The 20,237-nt window shown below is 51.0% G+C and overlaps 3 protein-coding genes and 4 non-coding genes across 7 annotated transcripts; all 7 read left to right on the top strand.

The window, feature by feature from the left end:
* The first annotated feature begins 227 nt into the window (after nt 1-227).
* Nucleotides 228-9,497, top strand: SENP3 (SUMO specific peptidase 3). Its single transcript, XM_067717611.1, has 11 exons — nt 228-485; nt 1,327-2,052; nt 4,283-4,522; nt 4,620-4,731; nt 5,107-5,254; nt 5,384-5,431; nt 5,845-5,922; nt 7,927-8,064; nt 8,251-8,334; nt 8,451-8,501; nt 8,952-9,497. Exons 2-11 carry the CDS (start codon nt 1,338-1,340, stop codon nt 9,060-9,062), a joined length of 1,725 nt encoding a protein of 574 aa, XP_067573712.1. The 5' UTR covers nt 228-485; nt 1,327-1,337; the 3' UTR covers nt 9,063-9,497.
* An 807-nt stretch (nt 9,498-10,304) lies between these two features.
* EIF4A1 (eukaryotic translation initiation factor 4A1) lies at nt 10,305-16,637 on the top strand. Its single transcript, XM_067717612.1, has 11 exons — nt 10,305-10,415; nt 11,784-11,832; nt 12,277-12,409; nt 12,869-13,008; nt 13,992-14,160; nt 14,495-14,604; nt 14,963-15,106; nt 15,189-15,326; nt 15,450-15,539; nt 15,804-15,883; nt 16,002-16,637. The coding sequence occupies exons 1-11, from the start codon at nt 10,393-10,395 to the stop codon at nt 16,144-16,146; spliced, it is 1,221 nt and encodes a 406-aa protein (XP_067573713.1). The 5' UTR covers nt 10,305-10,392; the 3' UTR covers nt 16,147-16,637.
* Nucleotides 12,444-12,578, top strand: LOC137213744 (small nucleolar RNA SNORA48). The gene has a single exon (XR_010938366.1). It is a non-coding gene; the product is annotated as a small nucleolar RNA SNORA48 (small nucleolar RNA).
* Nucleotides 13,305-13,449, top strand: LOC137213745 (small nucleolar RNA SNORA48). The gene has a single exon (XR_010938367.1). It is a non-coding gene; the product is annotated as a small nucleolar RNA SNORA48 (small nucleolar RNA).
* On the top strand, nt 14,264-14,404 carry LOC137213760 (small nucleolar RNA SNORD10). Its single transcript, XR_010938381.1, has one exon. It is a non-coding gene; the product is annotated as a small nucleolar RNA SNORD10 (small nucleolar RNA).
* Nucleotides 15,585-15,726, top strand: LOC137213726 (small nucleolar RNA SNORA67). The gene has a single exon (XR_010938348.1). It is a non-coding gene; the product is annotated as a small nucleolar RNA SNORA67 (small nucleolar RNA).
* A 1,030-nt stretch (nt 16,638-17,667) lies between the features above and the next one.
* CD68 (CD68 molecule) lies at nt 17,668-19,892 on the top strand. The gene is made up of 6 exons (XM_067717629.1): nt 17,668-17,808; nt 17,891-18,438; nt 18,622-18,741; nt 18,875-18,947; nt 19,064-19,234; nt 19,549-19,892. The coding sequence occupies exons 1-6, from the start codon at nt 17,760-17,762 to the stop codon at nt 19,680-19,682; spliced, it is 1,095 nt and encodes a 364-aa protein (XP_067573730.1). The 5' UTR covers nt 17,668-17,759; the 3' UTR covers nt 19,683-19,892.
* Nucleotides 19,893-20,237: the final 345 nt, after the last annotated feature.

Raw genomic sequence — 20,237 nt, 5'->3', positions numbered from 1 at the left:
CGGGAGAGCGGCACGGGACACGCAGGCGCAAAAGAGCGAGTGGAGGCACCGCCCCGCACGGCTCGGGTTAAGCGGGTGTGCGCAGGCGTGGGGGTCATGGGCGGGACGGTCCCGTGGCGTCTGAGCTCTCGCGCAGGCGGGACTAGGCGCGTGGTGGCCGCGGCGGCGCTGTTCGCCGGCTGTGACGTACTAATTGTGCGCCACCACCGCCGGTGGGCCTGGGGCTCGCGGGAGGGGAAGGAGGAGGAGGAGGAGGAGGGGGAGGTGGTGGAGGTGGAAGCTGAAGCAGAGCGAGAGGCGGCCGCGGCGGGGCGGCTCGGCGGGGCGGCGCGCGGCCCAGAAGCGTTGGAATCCTGAATTGAGACGGCTACGCCTGAAGACAGCAGGAGTGGCGGGGCAGCCGCCGTCGCCGGAGAGATGAGCCGGGAAGCCTGAGGCCGGAGACGCCCGCCCTCGGGCCTGTCCGCCCGGCTTCCCCGCTCCCGGTGAGGACGCCCCCTCCCCTCCCCCCAGCTCTGCCACGGCCTCTCCCATTCCTGGACCCCATTCCTACCTAACCGGGGCCCAGGAGGCCCTCGAAGGGGCTTTTTAAGGCCCTTGCGCGCCGAGCCGCCCGAGCCCGTAGGATCCTACCGGTGCTGGGACGCATTCTGGTCCCCGGGACGGAGCAGGAGAGGGGGCTGGGCCAACCTAGCTCGGCTCAGTTCAGTCCCAGCGCGCCTCGATTCGCTGCCTAAGCGTCGCTTCGGTTCTGTTTCAGTTTCCTCTAAAATCATTCCCTTTCTATTAGATTTTACCACCTGAACCATGGACCTGGTATGGTTCCTTCCTGAGACTACCTGAGCATGCCCACACACCCCACTCATTCCACGGTGATGGAGACCTCTCTTCCCACTCTAGATCACGGTTTTCCTGCGGAAATTGTGTTCTCCTCAGGTGTCTCTGTACCATGTCAGGATTCCCGTACTGAGCCTTCTCCGTTATTAGGCTCTTAACTAGGACATTCCTGGTGGTACTAAAATAGAGAAGTGGAACCTGAAAATACTAGGTTTGATCTGGGGATCTGAGAAATAAGAGCCTCGAGGCCTGCCGCTTAGCCATTCTTCCTTGCCTCTATCTGGGCAGGAGAGAGATGATGGCACAGACTCTGAAGGGCACCTTGTGGACCATATTAACTAGGAAGATATGAAGTTAGGAGTTTTGAAGTTTTTTTCTCTTTTCCTTAGTTTATTTGCATTTGATTGCAGAAGAGGTGTGCTGAGGAAGAGAGGCAGAATCCGGGGTGTAGGATGTTTGGATTCTGACGCTCTAACCTTTGTTTTACAGGTTACTGGAAGATGAAAGAGACTATACAAGGGACCGGGTCTTGGGGGCCTGAGCCTCCTGGACCCGGCATAGCCCCAGCTTATTCAAGTCCCAGGCGGGAGCGTCTTCGTTGGCCCCCACCCCCCAAACCCCGACTCAAATCAGGTGGAGGGTTTGGGCCAGATCCTGGGTCAGGGACCACAGTGCCAACCAGACGCCTTCCTGTCCCTCGGCCCTCTTTTGATGCTTCAGCTAGTGAAGAGGAGGAAGAAGAAGAGGACGACGAGGATGAAGATGAGGAAGAGGAAGTGGCAGCTTGGAGGCTGCCCCCCAGATGGGGTCAGCTGGGAGCCTCCCAGCGGCCTCGCCCTCCCCGCCCTGCTCATCGGAAAACGTGTTCACAGCGCCGTCGCAGAGCTATGAGAGCCTTCCGGATGCTGCTCTACTCAAAAAGCACCTCGCTGACATTCCACTGGAAGCTTTGGGGGCGCCACCGGGGCCGGCGGCGGAGCCTTGCACACCCCAAGAACCATCTTTCACCCCAGGAAGGGGGTGTGACACCACAGGTGCCATCCCCCTGCTGTCGTTTTGACTCCCCCCGGGGACCACCTCCCCCCCGGCTGGGTCTGCTAGGTGCTCTCATGGCTGAGGATGGGGTGAGAGGGTCTCCACCAGTGCCCTCTGGGCCCCCCATGGAGGAAGATGGATTAAGGTGGACTCCAAAGTCTCCTCTGGATCCTGACTCGGGTAAGGTGGGAATGGGGCAGAGGAGGGCATGGGGAGAGCTAAGATCCTGGGAGACCAGGAGCCTCTTGCTGTGGTGAGAACTGGGGTCTAAGGAAAGTAGGAGGGCAGAGAGAGGGAGGGTCCAGAACAGCAGTGAAATGTCTTCAGCCCCGTTTTGAGTAGGAACTAAGTCTGGGAAGAGAGTCAAGGCCGGGATACAGGATCCATAGTAGGTGTCCTATGCATAGATGAGAAAGGGAGTCGTGGTTTAGTGAAGTCAGTCATGTCTGCTTGAAGTCCCACTTCATGTGGCCTCTCAGGATAAGTGCCCCTGCGTGTACATTTCTAGAGAGTGCCGTTCTTATAGTGGTGGGATGGGATCTCTCTGAGTAGTGGAGTACATCACCTGGACAGTTGTGTGTGACATTCTCACTCAGAGTATTTCTCTTTCGGAGAACCCCACTAAACAACTTCAGGCTTTCTTTTTATTTATTTATTTATCTATTTTTTTAAAATGTTTGTTTATTTATTTTGGTTGTGCCGGGTCTGAGTTGCGGCAGGCTTTCTATTTCTTTATTAATTATTTGAGTATTTATCGAGCCTTTGTTGTATGCCAGGTACTATGCTAGGTGCTAAGCATAATAGTGGTGAGAAATATTTCTGAAATTTACATCTCTCTGAATTCCTAGTGTTTCTTGCTTTCCTCCTGTTTATGAGTACAGGCATACCTCATTTTATTGCGCTTCGCTTTATTGCAATGCAAAGACATTGCATTTTTACAAATTGAAGGTTTGCGGCAACATCGAATAGAGCAAGTTTGTCAGCGCCATTTTTCCAACAGTATTTGCTCAATTCATGCTTGTATCACGTTTTGATAATTCTCGCAATATTTCAAAGCCTCCACCCATGAAAAGATTACAACTCACTGAAGGCTCAGATGATAATTAGTATTTTTTAGCAGTGTTTTTTTTTAATATTTTTATTTTATTGGCATATAATTGATTTACAATGTTGTATTAGTTTCAGGGGTACAGCAAAGTGATTCAGTTATACATATACATATATTCATTCTTTTTTTAGATTCTTTTCTCATATAGGTTATCCCAGAATATTGAGTAGAGTTCCCTGTGCTGTATAGTATATCCATGTTGGTTATCTATATTATGTATAATAGTGTGTGTATGTTCATCCCAAGCTCCTGATTTATCCCTCCCCCCACACCGTTTCCCCTTTGGTAACCATAAAATTTGTTTTTGATATCTGTAAGTCTGTTTCTGTTTTGTAAGTAAGTTCATTTTATCTTTTTTTTTAATTAGGTTCCACATATGAGTGATATAGATACTTGTCTTTCTCTGTCTGACCTACTTTACTTCGTATGATAATCTTTAGGTCCATCCATGTTGCTGCAAATGGCATCATTTCATTCTTTTTTAAGGCTGAGTAATATTCCATTGTGTATATATACCACATTTTCTTTACCCATTCCTCTGTTGATGGACGTTTAGGTCGCTTCCATGTCTTGGCTATTGTAAATAGTGCTGCCAGGAACATTGGGGTGCATGTATCTTTTTGGATTATGGTTTTCTCTGGTTATATGCCCAGGTGTGGGATTGCTGGGTCATATGGTAGTTCTGTTTTTAGTTAAGGAACCTCCATACTGTTCTTCATAGTGGTTGTACCAATTTACATTCCCACCAGCAGTGTAGGAGGGTTCCCTTTTCTCCATCTCTAGCATTTATTGTTTGTAGACTTTTTGATGGTGGACATTCTGACTGGTGTGAGGTGATACCTCATTGTCGTTTTGATTTTCATTTCTCTGATAGTGATGTTGAGCATCTTTTCATGTGTAACAAAGTATTTTTAAATTAAGGTACGTACTTTTTTTTTTTAGACATACTGCTGTTGCACACTTAATAGATTATAGTAAGCATAAGTTTTACATGCACCGGGAAACCAAAAAGTTTGTGTGACTCGCTTTATTACATTATTCGCTTTATTGTAGTGGTCTGGAAGTGAATCCGCAATATCTCTGAGGTATGCCTGTAGTAACTTTTCCTCTCTGTCTTTTATAACTTCTTGGACATAATTATCTCGTGCTTTAGGGTTTTCATCCTTTAGAGTTTCTATTGGTAGATTTTGTTCCAATTCATCCTTTTTGTGGTCTTATAATTTGTGTGCATCATTTAATCTTCCCATTGGCCTTTGATCTGAGCCAGTTTCTTGCCTCCATTCTGTTTCCCCTGCCCTGCAGGCCTCCTCTCTTGTACTCTGCCCAACGGCTTTGGGGGACCACCTGGGCCAGAAGGGGAGCGAAGTTTGGCACCCCCTGATGCCAGCATCCTCATCAGCAATGTGTGCAGCATCGGGGACCATGTGGCCCAGGAGCTTTTTCAGGGCTCAGATTTGGGCACTGCAGAAGAGGCTGAGCGGCCTGGGGAGAAATCTGGCCAGCACAGCCCCCTGCGGGAGGAGCATGTCACCTGTGTGCAGAGTAAGGAACCCTAGAGGATCTAGTCTCTTTCCCACAGCTGACTCCTAGATCAGAGTGTGGAGGCCTTACCTCACTCCTCTCTCCCTCCTCCACTCAGGCATCTTGGATGAATTCCTTCAAACTTATGGCAGCCTCATCCCCCTCAGCACTGATGAGGTAGTAGAGAAACTGGAGGACATTTTCCAGCAGGAGTTCTCTACACCTTCCAGGTGAGGCATGAAAGAGATGCTCTTTGGAAGAGGGCTGGGACCGGGGAGATGGGGTGATAAAGCTGCTGCCTTTTCGGGGAGGAGGAGGGAGCTAGAACTGAGGGGAGGAATCTGCAGGCAAGGTGCCAAGCCCCTGTGAGCCAACCGGGAGGGGCTTTACGTGGGACCCTGAAATACCACGTGTACCTAAGTATTCATGTGCCTCTTACTGGGGAGTAAGCCTTTAGCAAGTCCTCAAAAGGACCCATGACTGAAAAAAAGAAAAAAAAAAAAAAAAAAAGGTTAGTTTTAGATTCTTATTCTAGGCAGTAGAAGGTACTTCTGTGTGCCCTAGCCCCCTCGTCTCTTGTGTGACTCCACCCTTGGCCTACCCAGGAAGGGCCTGGTGCTGCAGCTGATCCAGTCATACCAGCGGATGCCAGGCAATGCCATGGTGAGGGGCTTCCGAGTTGCCTATAAGCGGCATGTGCTGACCATGGACGACCTGGGGACCTTATATGGACAGAACTGGCTCAATGACCAGGTAAGGAGGCGTGCAAAAACAGGCCCAAGAGGGGATTCAGGGAGCAGGGTGTCTGGGGCCCTCTGCATGGGGGAGCCCTGTACCCATGCCACACCCTCCATGGCAAGTGGCCTCCCATCTTCTCCCCAGGTGATGAACATGTATGGAGACCTCGTCATGGACACGGTCCCTGAAAAGGTAGGCCTAACCAGATATTTCAGTCCCTGGAAGAACTCCCGCAGTTTTAAGCAGCTTTTTCAGTCCCTTTCATCTCTTCCATTTTACATAAAGAGGGTCTTTCTCTCTGGGGAGAGGCAGTAGAAGGTAATTTGTTCAATTCAAATCTGTAATCTTGGTCCTGAACTTAACAATTTTAGTCCTTTCCTCCAGTCTGTAGTGTTTTTCCCCTATGGCTAACCCCACAGATTGGGGTGGGAAGCTATAAGATGAGATTAAAAATAGTTTGTTTTTACCCTCGGTGAGTTGGACTAGAGTTTGTTGAAACCAGTCCTCAGAGCCATAATGAAATGGAGTGGGCTGGGGAGAGGACACTTAGCAGGAGGGCCTGAGGTCTTTTAATTCCATCCAGTTCTTTTGTATCATTGGCACAGGTGCATTTCTTCAACAGTTTCTTCTATGATAAACTCCGTACCAAGGGTTATGATGGGGTGAAAAGGTGGACCAAAAACGTGAGTTATGAATTCACATCTACTTGTGTAACACCTTGCCTCTAAAGAAGAGTTCTGTTTCCTGTGAGCCCTTTCCTCAATCCTGTTCATTCAAACTTTCAAGTATTTATTAAATGTCTTCTGTGTGCCAGGTGCTGTTCTGGGCACTAAGGATACAGTATTAAATAAATAAAACTTCTTGCCTTTATGGGGTGAGAGTAAATATGCAAGTTAAATTTCAGCTAGTGGTAAGTGCTGTGAGCAAATTAAAACAGTAATGTGGTAACATGGGGGTGGGTACTTTAGATTGGGTGGTCTGGGAAGGCCTCTGTTAGCTGAGACTTGAATGACAAGGAGCTAACCCTGTGCAGATCTGGGGCAAGGGTGTTCTAAGCAAAGGGGACAGCAAGTACATGGGACACAAAGTGAGAAAACGTTTGAGGGTCAGAGGGCCTGTGTGGTTGGAGCAGAGTGAGCAAAGGGAAAACGATAGAAAATTTGGTCAGAGAGTAGATAACGTGAGGCATGGAGGGTAGATTTTTTTTTTTTAATAAATAAATTTATTTATTTTGGGCTGCATTGGGTCTTTGTTGCTGTGCACGGGCTTTCTCTAGTTGTGGCGAGTGGGGGCTGCTCTTCATTGCACTGCGCGGGCTTCTCATTGCAGTGGCTTCTCTTGTTGCAGAGCACGGGCTCTAGGTGCGCGGGCTTCAGTAGTTGTGGCGCACAGGCTTAGTTGCTCCGCGGCATGTGGGATCTTCCTGGACCAGGGATCAAACCCGCGTTTCCTGCATTGGCAGGTGGATTCTTAACCACTGCGCCACCAGGGAAGTCCCGAAGTGAGGGTAGATCTTATTCTTTGTGTTCTGAGAAGCCATTGAAGAGTTTTAAGCAGGGTGGGAAGTGCCTCATGTTTTAAACTCCTGTTTCAATGATAGATTGAAAGAGGCAAGAGTGGAAGCAGGCAGGCTAAATGGAGTAGCTGAGAAGTCCAGATGAGAAACTTGGACCAGAGTGGTAAAGGTAGAAATAGAAGTAGTTTTATCTAGGATAAATTTTGCCAGTAGAACCAATAGGACTTTCTGATGGATTGGACATGAGAAATGAATAAAAGATAAGATTCAAGGGATGATGCTTAGGTTTTTGGCCTAAGTTCCTGGGTAAAATAATGAAGGGGAAGGGGAGCCAACTTGGCGGTGGGGGGGGAGTTCTTTTCCCCTGTCCAGTTAGTTTACCTGCCGTCTGATTCAAAGGCCAGGAAATATCTATAGTGAGTTAGGGCCGTTGACTCCAGCATTTCTTAATTCCTGTCTCCAGGTTCAAGAGCTTACACCCGCAGGGACCTGGCAGGCCTTCTTCTGGTAGAGGCAGGGTGACATGCAGTGGAAAGAACTTGGCTTTCTATATGCCGGTGTTTAAATCCCACCTCTGCCATTTCTTACTTCTGTGACCTTGAGCAAGTGACTTTACTTTTCCAAGCCACAGTTTCCTGATGCGATCTTTCTCAGAGGATTGTTGTGAGTGTTAACTGATTGAGCATCTATTAGGTGCCATGCGTTGTTCTTAGTGTATCATGGATATTAATTAATCTGTATAACAAACAGGTGAGGGTAGGTACTGTTATTTTCACCCTCTTACAGAAAAGGGAACTGAGGTACAGAGAGTTATTAAGTAGCTTGCCTGTGGTCATACGCTAATAAATGGAAGAGCTGGGTTTGAACCCTGAGAGTCTGGCTCCAGGATCCTGAGCTTGGGTTCTTAGCTACTAAGCACTTGTGCCTTTAATGTGTGTAAAGTACCTGGCCCTGTCCTGGGCTCTGTTTGTTGTGCGCCACCTCCTCCGTCCTGCTTTCCTCCTTAAGCCCAAGAATCCAGACATCCAGATGCTGAGCCTTGCCTCGCAGTCTAGGGGCTGGGTATTGAGTTCTCCCACTTGGCTCCTTGCCTGCTTCTCCTTCAGAACCCTCCTGGCAATAGGCAGGATTCCTGTGCTGTCTTTCCTGACCTCCAGCACTGCTTCCTTAGGTGGACATCTTCAATAAAGAGCTACTGCTAATCCCCATCCACCTGGAGGTGCATTGGTCCCTCATCTCTGTTGACGTGAGGCGGCGCACCATCACCTATTTTGATTCGCAGCGCACCCTGAACCGCCGCTGCCCTAAGGTTTGAGAGGGAACGGGAAAGATGGGCAGAATGTGGGGAGGAGATCCAGTGGCAAGGCATTTCAGGCAGAAGGGTGGGTTTGGAGGCTCTGAGGAGCAACCTGGGCTTGCTGCCTGTGACCACCACAACTTGGGTTCAGTTGGGAAATGTAGGGGCATCACTTCCTCCTTTTCTCCATCTACATAGCATATTGCCAAGTATCTACAGGCAGAGGCAGTGAAGAAAGACCGGCTGGATTTCCACCAGGGCTGGAAAGGTTACTTCAAGATGGTCAGTTTCTAGAGGAGGGTTATGGGGGCGGTTTTGGGGGCATGGTAGGAGGCAGAAGTTGAAGCCATACATGTAGGGTCTCCTCTAGAAGGGCTTACCTTCTTTTTATTCTCTAGAATGTGGCCAGGCAGAATAATGACAGTGACTGCGGTGCCTTTGTGTTGCAGGTAAGCAGATACCAGTTGGGTTAAAGAGCTGGGAGGGAGGCGGGAAGCTGTCTCTCATTTGGCTCACAGCCACTTAGGGAGCGGGAGTAAGCTTCTGTGTTAGAATGCAGAAACCCTGATTTCATTGTCCTCTCTTGGTTTCGCCATACCGCATTGGGACTGGGTGTGTGGTCCTTGGTCTCTGGGCCTGATATAGCTGCCTCCTGATCCCCTAACGCCAAGTATTTTCTCTGTTAACACTAGGTGTTTTATGTATCAAATAGGAACACTGGCTTTAGAGTCAGACTTCTTTTGAGCCCCAGTCTATGGGACCTTGGCTTCCTTTGTGAAATGGGAATGTTCTCGGAAAGATCCAGTGAGATGTGTATCATACAAAATATGTAGCACAGGTCCTGACTTGGGGGGGGTGCTCAGTAGATGGTTCTCATGGCCTGCTTTGTTAACACCCAGTATTGCAAGCACCTGGCCCTGTCTCAGCCATTCAGCTTCACTCAGCAGGACATGCCCAAACTTCGTCGGCAGATCTACAAGGAGCTGTGTCACTGCAAACTCACTGTGTGAGCCTCGTATTCCAGGCCTCAAGCCCATTCATTAATGGGCAGGGGGACATGGGAGACCCTTCCTTCCCAAGAAACTCCAGTTCCCTTTGTCTCTAGCCTCTTCCCACCCAATTCCCTTTGGATTTTCATATTTAAATGTTTTAATTGATTTCTGTATTTTTTTTTTCTTTGAGAGAATATTTGTTGATTTCTGATGTTCAGGGGTTGGCCATGGAAAATCCCCTTTTTCCTTCTGTCTACAGGGGAGTATGGCCTTGTGGCCTGGGTGGGGCAGTCATCTCCCTTCCATGTGCAGGGCTGGGGGGCAGCAAAATCTGTGCTGGGGTGGTGGGCGGGCAATGGGATTACTGCCTGCCAGATCTTCAAACATTTTTTTATATATATATATATAAATACCATGGTCCTTCTCTGGTCAATAAAGGATCCTTTGGAGATACCTAGTGGTGGTCTTCCTTAAGGGGCCTCAAACTAGTGGATATGCTCTCCGGCTTTCCTCCAGTCAATGCTGTTAGCTACCCTTTCATGGGTCTTGAGACTTCCCCGGGGGGCCAGCTTTCCATCCCTGGCTCAGACAGTGCCAAGACCATGTCTTCAACCAAAAGAATCCCCCAGCAGGGGGAGCCAGGGCTGGAAGGAGGGAGAGTAGGTAAGCCTCAAAAATACGGGAGCTTGAGAGGTGCTGAAGTTGGGAAAACAGCATACTTAAGGGAGCCCACCAAGATTCATGACAGCAACCCCAAATGCTCTTAAGCCCGTTACGTCAGTTCCTTCATCCTTTCTCCCTCCAGCCCGGGGATATGGTGGCCCTTGATTCCATTATCCCTGTACATTCGGAGTTGGTGTCCGATTTATCTTTGCTGCAGGAGAGAACAAAATTAAATGTGGGTCCAGTGGAGACCTGGAGCAGAGGTAGAAGGAAGTGCTGGTCCCGGGAGCCCGGAAGTCCCTGGAGGCTGAAACCTCGCCCCCCTTGCGTGATAGGGTCTGCTAGGCCACATGACCAGGGCACTCTCGCCTCCGCACGTGTAGGGGTGCAGGGCACCAAGATGGCTGCCAGGCCTCGAGGCCTGAGTCCTGTATGTCACTTCCGTACCGGCAAGAAAGGCGGGCCCTTTAGCCAATGAGGCCGCGGGGCGGGCCTTCACCTTGATAGGCACTCAAGCTATCCAATGGTGGCTGCGTGCCAGAGCGCCGACGAATGAACGTCACGCCGGGTTGCTGAGCGGCGGCAGGCGGAGCCGAGGAGACCAAGCCAATGCGATGGCTGGGGCGGGGTTGGGCTCCCTATAAGTTGTCGATAGGCGGGCACTCCGCCCTAGTTTCTAAGGATCATGTCTGCGAGTCAGGATTCCCGGTAAGAAAGACATTTGCAAGAGATTGTGGTTACTTACCCTGCTGTCCCTTCCGAGGACGCCACCGGGGGAAGCTGAGGTCCACCGCCCTAGGCCCCCCCCAGGGTTGCGGGGCGAGCAAGCCGGGAGCACCCGTGGGAGGGGGCGGTGAGGGGCGGGTCCACGGCCGACGTTGCCGCCAGGGCCTAGGTAGAGGCCGAGGACGGCCCAGGTTTCGGGGCTCAGCGCGCGAGGTGAGCTACGAGGGCTCGACCGACGAGGTGCGCGAAGCCCCGGCGTTGAGTCGGGCGGCGAGGTGGCAACCTGGCGTGGAAAAGAGAGGTAGAGGCGACCGTGCGTGGCCCGGAGCCGCCGGCCCGGTTGCCTCACTGCCGGAGGGCTCGCGCGATCGGGATTCTGGAGGATTCTGATGGTACCACTCGCCGAAGGCGGGGGTGCCTGCGTCCTCAAATCCAGTCGCTGAGTCGCGTGGAGCTGTGGGTCGGGGTAGAAGAAGCCGGCCGTTCTGTGTGCTGGTTTTCTTGACGGCCAGGACCGACCCTAACCCCGAGGAGCGGCCGCGTGAGGCACCAGGAGCCCACCCGGCGCCGGGCGGGCGGGTCCATTTTGCCGCACAAGCCGGGCAATTGGCAAACTGCGGATGGTCAGGTCCATTTTCCTTCGGGGGTGAGCGGCCTGAGGTATGGGAGGGCGACGCCATTTCGCGACGGGGCGGGCGGGATGTGGTTTGTTCCGGGGTGGGGGGGGGACGCCGCCGAGTGGTCGAGGGAGCAAGCACATGGCGTCCCGAGGTGTTCCCCTCCCCCAGTCCGTTTCGCTTCTAAGTGTTGTGCAATCTCCCCCTTTGCTAGCTCGACTGGGGCTCATTGTGCGCGAGGCCGCCACCGCCCGCGGCCTCCTACATCCGGGCACTGCGAGGGGGGGAGATGGGCTCGAGGGAGTGGGGGAGGGCGCGAGCTGCATGACGTGGGGGGAAGGGGATGTCCTACCCTGGCATCTGGGGAGGAGAGGGCGGGACTTCCGGCGGGCAGGGGCCACGGTGGGAGGTGCACGCGTTTGGGCTTGGAGCGTCAGGCTCAGGACACGTGGGCCCGGAGGCAGGCACCACCTCCGCGCCCCTTAAGCGCAGATTGGTTCCTTCCAGCCTCTGGGTCTTCTAGGAAGGTTACTCTATCATGTCGGGGTCGGCTTGACTTGAGCCGCTCCCGAGATGGGGCCTGACTCAGTTGTAAAATAACTATTATGTTTTTTTGGGAACACGTGGGGCTTGGACTAGGGAGTGAAGGCTGATGGCATCATGCAAAGTTGGTTTGCTGCTAGGAAGAGGGTGGTTGTCAGGATTTCTACATACTGTATTTTTAAACCGACAGATCTAGAGACAATGGCCCCGATGGGATGGAACCCGAAGGCGTCATCGAGGTGAGGTTGGACCCCTCCCACCATTATCCTTTAACTCTGGCAAAAGCGGTGCCACTAGCATTGTTCTTTGGCTTTTGAAGTGGTGGTTTAGTGAATACACCAGTGATTGAAACCCAGGATTCAGCTGTACTACGTAACATAAAACTCCCAGGTAGTTAGACACGACACCTTAACTCCCTTGCAGAAATTTGTTTACAGTTTTTAAAGTGTGTTTAAAACAGGTCACTCAGATTCTGTTCTCCTTTCTACAACATCTAGGTTCACTGTTTACAAGTGGGCTGGCCCCTTAGGGGGGTTTCCCAGGTCGTGTAGAACTATCAACCATCTGGCTTCCATGGGGAGAAGAGAGGTTGTGGGCTCTGAAGCTGGTGCAGGCACCAGGTCCTGTTTACTCCAATGTAAGAGCACAGCCCTATTTCTCCTACTTGAATTTGTTTTCTACAGAGTAACTGGAATGAGATTGTTGACAGCTTTGATGACATGAACCTTTCGGAGTCACTCCTCCGTGGCATCTACGCCTATGGTTTTGAGAAGCCCTCTGCCATCCAGCAGCGAGCCATTCTTCCTTGTATCAAGGGTAAGACCCTTCTGCCCCAGAACAAGTTCTGGACTGTCCCTGGCCTGGGTAGAGTGGCGCCTGGTTGGTGGTGCCTGTCTTATATCAGCCAGGGACAAAGTAACTCCTTGTTTATCCCAGCTTGGCTTTTGGTTTGTGCCCATGTCTGGTTCATGCCCTGGAAACATGGATTGCTGGTTTAATTTCAACAAGGTAGTGTTTTAGGCAGATCATGCTGGCTTTTTACAGCTGTATTTCTAGCCCAATTTTGTGCAGTACTAAATGGCTGAAACCTGGCCTGATTGTCCAGATCTGTTCTTGTTTGGATACTGTGTTGTCATGTAGACTCTGAAGCACTTATTGCTGGGCACAAATCTCTATTGGTTGCTTACTGATCTCATTCAGCAGGGCTGTTGAATGTCTCACAAGTCTAAAGAATGCTTTCTACCATATAAAATTTCTTTCCTAATTTGTGTTTAGGTTATGATGTGATCGCTCAAGCCCAATCTGGGACTGGGAAAACGGCCACTTTTGCCATATCAATTTTGCAGCAGATTGAATTGGATCTAAAGGCCACCCAGGCCTTGGTCCTGGCACCCACTAGAGAGTTGGCTCAGCAGGTGAGTTTACCTTTCTTCCCCTGAAGGACTTATTTAGTAAGTGGTTAACATGAACCAGAAATCAGAAGTTGTGCTCCAACTCCTACCACTTTTGGAAGAACTGAAGTATGGGGAAAAGAGATGTTATAAAGTCAGTTGATGACTTTTATGTTTCAAGACTTAGTAAGTTAGTTGTAAGCTTTTTCCTCACCAAACACTGTAAGCATCCCTTACTCCACCCATTTCCTGAGTCAGACGGGGAAGGCTGCTGGGTGGAGCCTGGCTGGCTGGGCAAGTTTGGCTGTTCTATGAAGAAAAACCCCTGGCAATGGGCAAAGAGACACCTGATTGGTGGTGGTGCTCTTGAATCAGTCAGGGGCAAAGCAGATGTCTAGTCCTTTCTTCATCGTAGCTTGATGCCTGGGTTGGTGGCCAGAGCTGTTTCATGGCTGGGGCACATAAAATGTTGGGCTATTTCCTGGGTCTTGGAGGGGAAAAAAATCAGAAACACTTGTCTCATAAGTTGATTACTGAGTTTAGGGGAATGTATTCTTACAGTGTCCTACGGAGGTATCATGGTCATTCTGTGCCTAACTTCTGAACAAAGGCAGTGTGAGCAAGAAGTTACAGTAGAGCTCCACTCGAGGGCCCTTAACGTTTAGAACATGCTTTAAGAGTGAACATGCTGGGCTTCCCTGGTGGCGCAGTGGTTGAGAGTCCGCCTGCCGATGCAGGGACGGGTTCGTGCCCTGGTCTGGGAAGATCCCACATGCCGCGGAGTGGCTGGGCCCCGTGAACCATGGCCGCTGAGCCTGCGCGTCCGGAGCCTGTGCTCCACGGCAGGAGAGGCCGCAACAGTGAGAGGCCCGTGTACCGCAAAAAAAAAAAAAGAAGTGAGCTTAATAGTGTTTGTCTCAGAGCTGGAAAGAATAAAATACGTAGCACTTAAAATGGTGCCTGGCAGTTGTAGCTAATATACAAGCACTTATGTTTTTCTGGTTCAGATACAGAAGGTAGTTATGGCCTTAGGAGATTACATGGGTGCCTCGTGCCATGCCTGCATTGGGGGTACCAATGTGCGTGCTGAGGTGCAGAAGCTGCAGATGGAAGCTCCCCATATCATCGTGGGTACCCCAGGTCGTGTGTTCGACATGCTTAACCGGAGATACTTGTGTGAGTGTACAATTTTCTAGCTCTCTGGGTCACTTCCTATCCATGCCTTTCCAGTTTCTTAACGTGGCCACAGTTTGATTCCCAATGATATCCTCTGAGAGTTGCTCTGTGATGAACCCCATGCGTGTCATCTGAGCCTGGCTTCCCTGTCATCTCAGCCCATGTAGTGTTCTACTTCCCAGGGCTATTGTCTGGCCTGGCAAGGGGGTCCCAGGCAGAGGATCAGTCTTTGTCTTCTGAGAGCAGACCACCTGTCCCTGTTTTTTTTATTGGGAAAGTTAGGGGTAGTTCACACTTCTCTAGTAACTACCTGTTGGTGTTTTTCTTTCTGCAGCTCCCAAATACATCAAGATGTTTGTACTGGATGAAGCTGATGAAATGTTAAGCCGTGGGTTCAAGGACCAGATCTATGACATATTCCAAAAGCTCAATAGCAACACCCAGGTGAGGAGGACATTGGAGTCTTGCTCGCATGGCTGACAGTTGCTTTGTGTAGGTTGTGGTGTGTTGCTTTGTGTAGGTTGTGGTGTGCTTGGGGTGATGATGGAGCATTATCAAGTGCCAAAGGAGGGACTTCCCTGGCAGTCCAGGGGTTAAGACCTGGCACTTCCAATGCAAGGGGTATGGATTCGATCCCTGCTCAAGGAACTAAGATCCTACATGCCACGTGTTGTGGCCATAAAGTTAAAAAAAAAAAAAAAATTTGGATGATATCCAGACATGTAAAAAACCCAAAAGTGCCAGGGGAACCATGGAGTTCTGGAGTATCCCCTACCCTGAGACTGCTCTTTTTTTCCATTAGGTGGTTTTGCTGTCAGCTACAATGCCTTCCGATGTGCTTGAGGTGACCAAGAAGTTCATGAGGGACCCAATTAGGATTCTTGTCAAGAAAGAAGAGTTGACGCTGGAGGGTATCCGCCAATTCTACATCAATGTGGAACGAGAGGTGGGGCCCAGTGCAGGAGGCGGGCCTGGTGGTAAGTTGTTGGGTATAGCCCCTGACTGATCTCCTCCCCCCACCCCACCAGGAGTGGAAACTGGACACACTGTGTGACTTGTATGAAACCCTGACCATCACCCAGGCAGTCATCTTCATCAACACCCGAAGGAAGGTGGATTGGCTCACTGAGAAAATGCATGCCCGAGACTTCACGGTCTCTGCCATGGTGAGGTTTCTCCACCTTGTTTTACCAGCAGAGTCACATGTCAGGGTCCTACTCACAGGCAGTTCTCTCAGAACCAATGCACCTATTTGTAACACCGTTACACTGTTCTATTTCCTGTTCTAGCACGGAGATATGGACCAAAAAGAACGAGACGTTATCATGAGGGAGTTCCGCTCTGGCTCTAGCAGAGTATTGATTACCACTGACCTGCTGGTAAGTAGAAGGGCATTTGGACAAGAGGGGAGGGAAGATGGGAGAATCCAAGGTGATTCCCTCTTCCAAGGGGCCTGCTAGTGCCCCTCTTCAGGAAAGTAGCAACTTGGAATAAAATCTGGCACGCCTCTGGTTTCTGGGGAGAGGGGATGTTTGTTTCCTTGCCTTCCTTTGGCTGCCTACATGTATGCTTAAGTCTCTTTCTGGATAGACTTAAGGTGTCCTCTCATTCACACACTGAAGCTGCCTTTTTTCTGGACACAGGCCAGAGGCATCGATGTGCAGCAGGTTTCCTTAGTCATCAACTATGACCTCCCCACCAACAGGGAAAACTACATCCACAGGTAAATGCAGATCTGGACTGTTAACCAGCCCAGCCCCCTCCTGCCCAATCCTCCCTGCAGGGAAGCGTCTTATTTACTCTTCAATCCTCACTTATTCTAAGGTGTCCTTGTTTTCCAGAATCGGTCGAGGTGGCCGTTTTGGCCGTAAGGGTGTGGCTATTAACATGGTGACAGAAGAAGACAAGAGGACTCTTCGAGACATTGAGACCTTCTACAACACCTCCATTGAGGAGATGCCCCTCAATGTTGCTGACCTCATCTGAGATGGGCTGTTCTGCTACCTAGCCCCAGCCAGGGCTCAGTCCTTGGGGGGCACTGAGGAGCAGCAGGAGGGGGGAGGGAAGGGAGTCAAGGGATGGACATCTTGTCATTTTTTTCTTTTTTTTTTTTCTTTGAATAAATGTCACTTTTTGAGGCAAAAGAAGGAACCGTGAACATTTTAGACACCCTTTTCTTTGGGGTAGGCGCCGTCTCTTCTCCCCAAAACACTAATCCAGTTCCCTAACCTAGTCAACCTCCAAACCCCAGAGGCTCTCCCCACCCCACCTGAATTCCTCTGAAAATGATTCAGTCCACCTCATTTGCTGGACCAAATCTGGAGGGAGAACCCCCGAGTTAGGTGGCCCAGGGGGTTGTCCCCAGGTGGGGGGAGTAGGGGAGAGAAAATGGTAGCCATTTTTACATTGTTTTGTATAGTATTTATTGATTCAGGAAACAAAGACAAAATTCTGAATAAAATGACTTGGAAACTGCCTGCCTTGGCTTGTCATTTCTTACCTCCCCTTCCCTCCCATCTGCTACTGGGTACAGCTCTACTGCCTTCTGTTGAGCTTTTGTTGTTGTTGACTGGAAAATGGTCGTGTTAACTGGACAATATGACCTTTCTGGAAGGGGCTGGGCAAAGACCATCGTAAGTACCTCATGTGTCTCAGCAAAGAGGAAGCAACAGGACTTCCCTGGTGGCGCAGTTGTAGAGAATCTGCCTGCCAATGCAGGGGATACGGGTTCGAGCCCTGGTCTGGGAAGATCCCACATGCCCTGGAGCAACTAGGCCTGTGAGCCACAATTACTGAGCGTGCGCATCTGGAGCCCATGCTCCACAATGAGAGGCCCATGCACCTCAATGAAGAGTGGCCCCCGCTTGCCACAACTAGAGAAAGCCCTCGCACAGAAACGAAGACCCAACACAGCAAAAATAAATTAAAAAAAAAAAAAAAAGGGGCTTCCCTGGTGGCGCAGTGGTTGCCGATGCAGGGGACGCGGGTTCGCGGGTTCGTGCCCCGGTCCAGGAGGATCCCACGTGCCGCGGAGCGGCTGGGCCCGTGAGCCATGGCCGCTGAGCCTGCGCGTCCAGAGCCTGTGCTCCGCAACGGGAGACGCCACGGCAGTGAGAGGCCCACGTACCGCAAAAAAAAAAAAGAGGAAGCAACAGATGGAGAGGAAAGGGAGTAGAAATAAATGTTCAAGTTTTACATCCTATTGAACTCTGACAGGGAGGGGCTGCTGGCTCCATAATCACATGTCACAACCACTAGGCATGTTTTGCTGAGGCAGACAAATGAATCCCCAAGGATCCACTTACCCAAAACTCCATCCCACTATCCACATGACACATGTTGCTGACGGCCCCTACTTCGGTGACACCAGGGCCAATCATCTAACTCAATGACAAAATTTTAATGACTAAGAGATTGGTGGCTGGGGCTGAGGTGTCTGAGTCAGGCTGGGGGTTGGGTTACCTCAGTTACAGGAAGTCAAAGATTGATTTCCTCTTTTTCCAAAAGAACGAAGGCAGAGGGTATAGGGTTGATTGAGCAGGCTGGCAGCTGGTACCGACACAGAACCAAGCTGGACTCTGGGTGGAGGCTGTTCTGTCATGAGGTTGGCTGTGCTCTTCTCTGGGGCCTTGCTGGGTCTACTAGCAGGTAGGGAGAAAGGGGACGAAGGGGAGGGGGCCCCTGGGAAGGAGCCTGCCCCTGGGTTGCTAACCAGTGTTTCCTCTGAAAGCCCAGGGGACAGGGAATGACTGTCCTCATAAAAAATCGGCCACTCTGCTGCCATCCTTCACGGTGACACCTACAGCTACAGAAAGCACAACAAGCCCTGGAACAACCAGCCACAGAACAACCAAGAGCCACAGAACGACCACTTACACGGCTACCACCACTCATAAAACTACCACCACGGGCACCACCAGCCACGAGTCTTCAGCCACTCACCATCCTGCTACCACCACCAGTCACGGAAATGCCACAGTTCATCCAACGAGCAACAGCACTGCCACCAGCCACGAGTCTTCAGCCACTCACCATCCTGCTACCACCACCAGTCACGGAAATGCCACAGTTCATCCAACGAGCAACAGCACTGCCACCAGCCCAGGACCCTCCACCAGATCCCCCCGCCCAGGACCACCTCCACCCTCTCCAAGTCCTAGCCCAGGCTCCAAGGAGGCGATAGGAGACTACATTTGGACTAATGGTTCCCAGCCCTGCGTCCGGCTCCAAGCCCAGATTCAGATTCGAGTTCTGTACCCAACCCAGGATGGAGGAGAGGTAAAGCTAAACAACAGTAGAGGACATAAGGGGAAGGGGATGAGGCCTTCTGCTACGGTTCAGAAGGGAAGGAGGAAGAGTCAAGAAGTAGACGAATACAGGGTGGAGACAAAGGGAACAGGGAACCTTGGACGGCACAGCTGTGTAGTCTCGTGACCCTCTCTCGTCTTTTAACTTCCGCAGGCCTGGGGAATCTCTGTTCTGAACCCCAACAAAACCAAGGCCCAAGGGGGCTGTGAGAGTAATCATCCCCACTTGCTCCTCTCATTCCCCTATGGACAGCTCAGCTTTGGATTCAAGCAGGTACTTAACCCTCATCCCTCACTCTCACCCTCCAAGTGCCCTACCCCTACCAACTTCTTGCCGCACTCCTTACTCTGTGTACCTGGATGCCACTCTCCCCTGCTGCCCTGAGTCTTCCTGGTCACCTCCCCAGGAGCCACTGCAGAGCACCGTCTACCTGAACCATGTGACTGTGGAGTACAATGTGTCCTTCCCCCAGGCATCACGTGAGTAACCTTCCCTTTCTCATCACTTGCACTAGATGTCTGGGCTCCTGAAGGGACCTAGGCTGGGGGTATGGTGGGGATGTGGCTATGGAACTGACCCTTCCTTATTCTTTCAGAGTGGATATTCTCTGTTCAGAATTCATCCCTTCGAGATCTCCAAACCCCTCTGGGCCAGAGCTTCAGTTGCAGAAACGCAAGCGTCATTCTTTCACCAGCTTTCCACCTGGACCTGCTCTCCCTGAAGCTACAAGCTGCTCAGCTGCCCCCCACAGGGGCCTTTGGACCAAGTAAGACCTATTCCTTCCCTCCCAGAATTTTCCCACTGCACTGAAAGCCCTCCCCCCCAGGCCTATAATCTCCCTTCCTGCACCCCCAAATTTCCTCCCCCTCTCAAGCTTGTCAGAGCTAGGGTAACTGTCCTCCCCTCCTCTACAAGACTCTACCCAGGCTCCCCTTTTTTTTTTTTTTTGCTGAGTCCTCTAGGTGAGCCAGCCCCTCACCAATCTCCTACTTCCCAACATCCCACATTCCCTTCTCCCTCCTTCCACCTTTATTCCAACCACCACCGTTGTGATGCCTACTTGCCCTATCTTTCCGCCAGGTTTCTCTTGCCCCAGTGACCGATCCATCTTGCTGCCTCTCATCATTGGCCTGATCTTACTCGGCCTCCTCACCCTGGTGCTTGTTACCTTCTGCATCGTCCGGAGACGCCCACCCACTTACCAGCCCCTCTGAGCATTTGTCCCAACAGCCAGGGCACCAGGAGGTGCCCTCATTTCTCACCACGCAACTGACTCAGAGACAAAGTTATCTTCCTTCCCTGTCTTGATGATCAAAAGTCGAGATAATGCAATCGGGAGGAATGAGAGAGCTGTTTATTAAATATGACTGATTCCCCCTCCCCCATCTCCAGTGGGAGAATAATAAAACTTGATCAAGTCTTTATCCTTGGTTTTCCTTGTCCTTCCTGCCAGGATTAAAAGCCATGAGTTTCTTGTCACACACCTTTCTGTACCTTCCATGGTTGAGTCTTGGGGAGCCAGGAACAGCTGATGAGGAGGGATGAAAATGTCACTGTGTGGCCCAATGCCCTCACGGGTTCATCCTTCGAAGCCTGACACAGCTCGTGTCGAATCGGCTTCACCTCCCTTCCTCCTCTTCTTCTGGGGCCCCTGGCTGCTCCAGTTCCCTCTCTCCTCCAATCCAGTGGAGCCACCCATCCCAGCAGCCTTCTTCCCAACCTTCATATTACAGTTACAGGCAAAGTAGGCAGCAAGAGCAATGAGTGTG

This window comes from Pseudorca crassidens, chromosome 19 (genome assembly GCF_039906515.1).
Source record: "Pseudorca crassidens isolate mPseCra1 chromosome 19, mPseCra1.hap1, whole genome shotgun sequence".
Classification (NCBI taxonomy): domain Eukaryota; kingdom Metazoa; phylum Chordata; class Mammalia; order Artiodactyla; family Delphinidae; genus Pseudorca; species Pseudorca crassidens.
Note: the sequence above shows the minus strand (reverse complement) of the source record. Positions and strands in the feature narration are given on the sequence as shown.